Source organism: Entamoeba invadens, assembly GCF_000330505.1.
Source record: "Entamoeba invadens IP1 unplaced genomic scaffold scaff_1105074725681, whole genome shotgun sequence".
NCBI lineage: Eukaryota > Evosea > Mastigamoebida > Endamoebidae > Entamoeba > Entamoeba invadens.
This window is the reverse complement of record NW_004191816.1, coordinates 130,110-136,915: the sequence shown is the minus strand read 5'-3', so window position 1 is coordinate 136,915 and position 6,806 is coordinate 130,110. Positions and strand designations below refer to the sequence as shown.

General features: G+C 23.0%; 1 protein-coding gene across 1 annotated transcript; it reads left to right on the top strand.

Annotated features, from left to right (window-relative positions):
• Positions 1-6,196: 6,196 nt before the first annotated feature.
• EIN_265840 (hypothetical protein) lies at positions 6,197-6,806 on the top strand (the record flags this gene model as incomplete). Its single annotated transcript, XM_004185013.1, has 2 exons — positions 6,197-6,632; positions 6,718-6,806. The coding sequence occupies 2 exons, from the start codon at positions 6,197-6,199 to the stop codon at positions 6,804-6,806; spliced, it is 525 nt and encodes a 174-aa protein (XP_004185061.1).

Genomic DNA, 6,806 nt, shown 5'->3' with positions numbered 1-6,806 from the left:
ACAAACAAGTTCAAAAGTTTTTCTTTGTATATATTCTTAATGTTGATAATACAATTAAGAGTAAGAACAAATATAATATGTATATGGATTTAAGAAGTATAAGATATTATAAAGTAATTATTAAATCAGTATTGTTTTCAACAATAAAAGTGTTAAAAAGGATAATGTTGATTATTTATAAAAGTCCACAATCATATTTAATATAATTAAATTTATACCTTCATAAAACACAATAAATCGAAAAAAGTTTTGATATCTTTGTTTAAAATAAACAAAAAACTTTAAAAATATTAATTAAAGTACTCAGAGTTTTAATGATTATTCATAAATAAAATGTAAGAGTTTTATTCATTATAAAAGTCGTTATGATAAATTTATTGATTTAAACCTTCAGTATTTGAATGAAACGCATAAACAATATACATATATAATATCATCAATTCAAACAATTCATTAAACTGATAAAAACCAGTTTTTACAATTAAGTTTATAATTTTATATATAAGAAACATAAAACGCTTCGAATAATTAATCAAAATTGTTGACGGAAAATTGCAACATTCATGTTATTTAAAATGGCGAGTTAAATAGACACAAATAAAAAGCTAAAAAAATGGATTGCTTATATATACTAATAAATAGAAAATACACAACAGTTTTGTTGAAAAAACAAATTCAAGGAATTTGTTGTATAAGCAATACACATCATTTCATTTTTATAATTTATTACATTGTGCATTTTTAAATTATGTTTTAAACAGTTTGAATTGGAATGTAAGATAATTACACAGTAAAAATAAATGATTTTGTAATTTTTAAATAAATGAAATTTTTCACACAATTTTCACAACTTGTATACGATTTATTGTTTTTTATATTTCAGTAATTACAATAATATTGAAAACCAAACTTTTCAAAAACAGTTAATTGTGATAATATTAGACACAGCAAGTACATTAACCATGAAAAGCATCTGTTGAACCAGGAAATGCACAAAAATTATGAGATTATTGTTTCATATTTTTTTCAAATGAGGAAACAAAAGTATACCATAAGAGATAATTAAAGAATAAAGTGGTGGATTCAAAACTGTCCACAAAAAAATATCAAAAAATAAATAAACAAAAAGTGAAAATATATGGTCAATTATTCATTAATACTGAAAATGTTAACGGTTTTCGAAACATTCATCTCACATTAAAATTACAATGAATTTAAACTTTGGAATTTGATAAAAATATGAAGATGTATTTGTAAAGGTATTAATTATTAGAATGCTAACATATAACAACTTTTTTATTCTAAAATAATTTTTAAAAAATGGCATGTTTTGTTTTAAAAAGTCTACTAAAATACTGTTTGAAACAAAACAAATGTAAAGATGCAATGATGAAATGATATCAAAAGTGCTCGAATCTTTGTTAATAAATAATAACAATGTAATATAATCAATAAAAAAGATAATGGTAAATACGGTAAATATTTGTGAATCTGGGGTAGGAACAACAATTAATCCAAAATTCAATATAATGATAAAATTACTTTTTCACGATTTTTTTTGAATAGAACACAACAAATTTGTAAAAATAAATTGTTCAAATTAATTCAATTATTACTTTGATTAAAATTATGCTCGACATTTTTTTGTTATTACAATTACACTTCAATAAATAACTTTAATTGTAACCCACGAACAGCTCCATTCAAAACACTAAACAGAGCAAGTAAAACAAACATAATTAAACCATAAAAAATATAATATTGTTAATAGATTTTTGATAAACTTTTTTGAAACAAAAAAGATATCGTCTTAAAAACATTTCAATTTAAAGTAAATTTTTAATAAGGCAGCAGACAACACACCAAGTTTGTATTTCATATTGTTGTGTGTATTTTAGTATGTTTATCAATAAGTTTGAATTTGATATTTATTTAACTAGTCGAAAATATTTTTATTGGTGTTGTAAAACCCGACTGTGAACCATAAGTTCATCAGAAATTATAACAATTATAATACAACTTCTTCACGACTTATATTTTCAGTGATAACAATAAAAATGTTGAACACCTAATAAAATAATATTTATTTACAATTAATTGACTACACCAAGTCGATAATCGATAAAAATATTTCAATTAACCATAATAAAACGACATAGTTGCCTTGCTTAACTAATTCATTTTAAAATGGCAAATTATAAGGCATGACGATTACTTTTACACCCGAATAAAAGAGCTCAAGTTGTTTATATTATTATATTCATTATTATTATTGTAAATAATCATCAAAAACATGATAATATAAACATCAGTAATAATGTTAATTAATAAAGGTCAGCTAATTATCTATTTTATGTTATTTATTATTTGTATTATTATTAAATTATATTTAGCTAAATAAAATAAATCCCATATTTTTAAATTGGAATATTAATTCAATTCAAAAAATCAAAACAACAGAATTTGTAAGTAAATTGTTCTTATGGTGGGTTAGGTTTATATTATTTTCATAATTTCTATATAATTTAATAATAATAAATTGAAAATTAAAAATTATCAATAAAATGTGGTTGAAAAAATATTATAAATAAACTAATAATAAAAAATAGATACAAAGTAAAAAAACCAGACCTAATATCTCCCCAGTTTTATATTTATTATAATTTTAATTTGAATATGATTCGAAATAGAAAAAATAAAACTATTTTAAGAGGTGGTGGTGGTGGTCAATGTAAATCCAACCATACTCGGTAGTTTTTGCATTTTTTATTAACAAAATTTTTGTCTCATTTTTGTTTCCTGGATTTTTTTTGATTATCGAGTGCATTTTTAATCAACAAAATACACTTTTATTTTTAGAAAAATACTTTTACCAAACTTATTTTAGAATTGTGCAAAAAAGTATACAGATTTAAAAATAAATCATATACATTTTATATTTAGAACTAGTCTTTCAATTCACGATCATTTAAGTCTTTATAGTGTATTATTTAACGATTAAAAATGAAAAGTTATCCAAAATGAACAAAATGACACTGCAATTATTAATTGTTTTTACCAACAGGCATAAACGCCTTTTGACCAAAAAAGACAAAAAATACATTAAAAATTTTACAACTAAAAAACCCCGGTTCTTAACAGAAATAATACACTATTGTTGAAAAAAATAAAACCAAAACGGCAAAAATACGACTATAACAGATATTTATGATGTATAGTAACGGGAAATATTATTAGATGAAACTTAAATATATACAAAACCTCAATCTTAAAAATAATAAAATTATCTGTTAAATTGAAATTTTGACTTTTTTTAGTGTAATAATAATAATATAAAGTATAATTTAATTTTTTCAAAATAATAATTAAATATATAATAAATAATAGTACAACAATATCTAAAAATAAAAAAATATTAATAACACATATATCTAAATAAAACAACTATATAAAAATTAATAACAACTATTAATAAATAGTAAAATTAATTTACAAAAAAATCACATTCAAAAAAACTATTAATTTATATATTTTTAATCATTAAATATAATTTCAAAAACTTATAGAGAAATATTGATTGATTTAATTAACGAAAATGTTATAAATCTAATATATTTAATTATAATAATTTAATTTATTTTAATATATAAAAAATAAAAAAAATGTGTTAATTAAAAAAAATAATAATAAAACCAATTATTTATTGGTACTAATTTTGAATCTTATATTGATATTATTTTTATTTAATGTGTTATTATTTTTAATACATTTTTTATACTACTATTATTATATTTGTGTTATTAAGTTTTAATTCGAATTATTGTTTATCACATTTAAAAAGTATTATTCATGATTTAAAAATTAAGTTTATTATTATATTGAAATTTATATTGAAAATTGATTTAAACCGAACCCACTTTAAGAACAATTCAATTACAAACACTGATTATTATATACTTTTCAATTTAATTACTACTATAATTAAAAATTATGGGGTTTTATTTAGTTTAGCTAAGAACAATAAAACAGTGATATACGTATCAATAATATACTTAATGAGCTTATAAACGTTGAATTTGAAATACATGTATATACTTAGTAAAGGAGAGTGAAATTTTCAAGTACAAAAGTAAATAACAAAAAAGAAATAATTATATTAAAAGCATTTTTGTAAGTCATCAATGTGGTAATGATGTTATACTTTTTGAATACCAACAAATGTATGATTCTAACGATTTAATTATGTGTTTAATGACTAACAGGTGATGGTCATATTAATTTTCTCTAATGGCTGTTCGGCGACTTTTGATATTACTGAGAAGTCTGCGACTTTTTGAGTCCCTTTAAAAGTCGCCGACTTTTGAAGGGACTTCTTTAGTTTTAAAAGACTTCTTTTAGAACTAAAAAGCTATTAACTTTAATAAATTATATTATATTTTCAAAAATGTGTAAAAACACAATAGTTGTTATAATTTGCTATATTATAATCATATAAATATAATTTAAAAAATGATTTGAGAAGATATATGTGTGAAGGTATTGTTTCATTTTTTTAATAATAATTCTATTAAATATATATAGTTTATTTTTTGTATATCTTTTACATGATTATTGGTATTTCGAATAGTTATTTAACCAATTATTTACGTCAGCGACTTTTAATACCAATAAAAAGTCGGCGATTTTCAAAAGGACTATAAAGTCGCCGAACAGCTATAATGATATTTGTATCGTTTATTATGATACATATTGAATAAAGTATGGCAATTCGATAGTTATTATATTATATATAGTTTACTTGAAATAAAAATGACTTGATATAGTTAAAATAATTAATATTTATTAAATTAATTAATACGTTAATTGTACAAAAGTATTTTTATTACCAAAAATGTGGATTTTTAACACTTAAAAAGTATACAAAATGAGTTTTTGGGAAATGATTAATGATAACAAGATTATTCAAAATATGTTTTATGACAATTCAAATAAAATAGTAAAAAACTATAAAATTAAACCAGTCTTGGCTTAAAAATTTGAATATGAATAACATCGAAGCGGATACTTTTTTGTTTGCCTGATTTCACACATCCAAATAATGCGAAGAATATTCGCATTTGTTGCGTTCTTAACAATCTTCTTAAAGTTATTATCTCTTCAAATCATCAGAACATCCAATTCTGCAACTTGTTGAATTCTTAAAGTTGTGTTTGAATGAAACTCGAGACTTTTTTACTGTTTTTGTTCAATCATATCAGCAACACCATAGAATTTAGACTGTAAATTGTTGTTTGTTTCAACGTCAGGTTGTCTTTTATTTTACCTAAGATCGCGTCCATACTAATAATATCCGACATTTCATCAAACTGTAAAGCAGCTTTAGCAGCGTCAGACAATCTATTCATGTTGTCGTGAACTTTGTCCTCTGTATTTATTATGAGGCTTTCCATTGTATCGGCCAAGTTTTTTAAGCCTTAATCGGGTTATTTAAGTGGCTCACTTATCGGCTTTGGTTCAAACTGCTATTCTATGTCTTGGTATTTTTTCACCTTGTATCGTCAAAGCTTAATGAATTTTATGTATTATTAAAGTTTTTATAACAACTATTATAAAAATATTTAATACTTTTATATAATTTTTATAGTTAAATTATAGTAAATATAGAGTATGTAGTATATTAATAGATTATTTTAAGTTCTATAACAAATAATCAAAAAAACCTAAAAATAATTAAAAAATAGAACTCAAAAAATGGAACTTATACACAACAACATTAAATTTGAATTTTGTGAATTTTGGTTTTTAAGGGGTTTTTTAAAAGCAAAAGAAAATGGTTTTGAAACAAAGTTTTATTGTTTTACCCACAATAAATGGTATGCACCCGGTTCGCTATACCGCCATTATTCGACCCATAGCTTTAAATTTCCCGAAATTTTGGCCGATAATGATCCCAATTTGGAATTAATTAAAAAACAATATTCAAATTTTTAATTACTGGAAATAAAACAACAGTTCAAAATTCGTTTGTTAAAATTAGTTGTATATTAGACAAAGATGAGTTGGTTAAAAAATTGAAACTTAAAAACCACCCACCACCTCCCCCCAAAAGACCAAGAAGAAACACGACAACAGTTATTGATACGTTTACAATAACAAGTAAAATGGAACAATTGAACAAAGTGAACAATCAATACAAATGGAAGATGCAAATATACAAAACGGAACACCTTCCTCTTTTGTTCCTGTTCAATGTCTTCCATCATTTTTCAGTGTTGAGAACAATGTCAGTAACACATTTAGAAGAACTACAATGTTATTAGAAAATGAAGAAGAAGAGTCACAGAGAAGTGGAGTAATAGAAAATAATGGGAATCTAAAGGGTATCCGACCGCATGACGCAGTAGAAAAGAGTAGGAACTTAACCACTCCTGCTTTCGTTCCTGTTCCATATTTGCCATTTACTTTTGAAACTCTCAACCTTCTCAGAAATCAAGCAATGCAAGAACACCAGATCCAAAACGAAAGTGTTATCTTTGGACAATCAGTCATACAAAGTGTACAAGAACAAGTACAAACACTATTCAATAAAACTATTGAAAACAACCCAATCACAAATACTTTACTACAACAAAGTGATTATAACAACTTCAACGATAATTAAACTTTTTCATCTGACACTAAAAATGTGTCATTTAAACAAAATTCAGATAAAGAAAGTGATAGCGAATTTGAAGACACAAACAATGTTTTTATTGATCAAAATGAAAATGATGAAAAATAGGAAAGAGAAGATGAAAAAACGATAA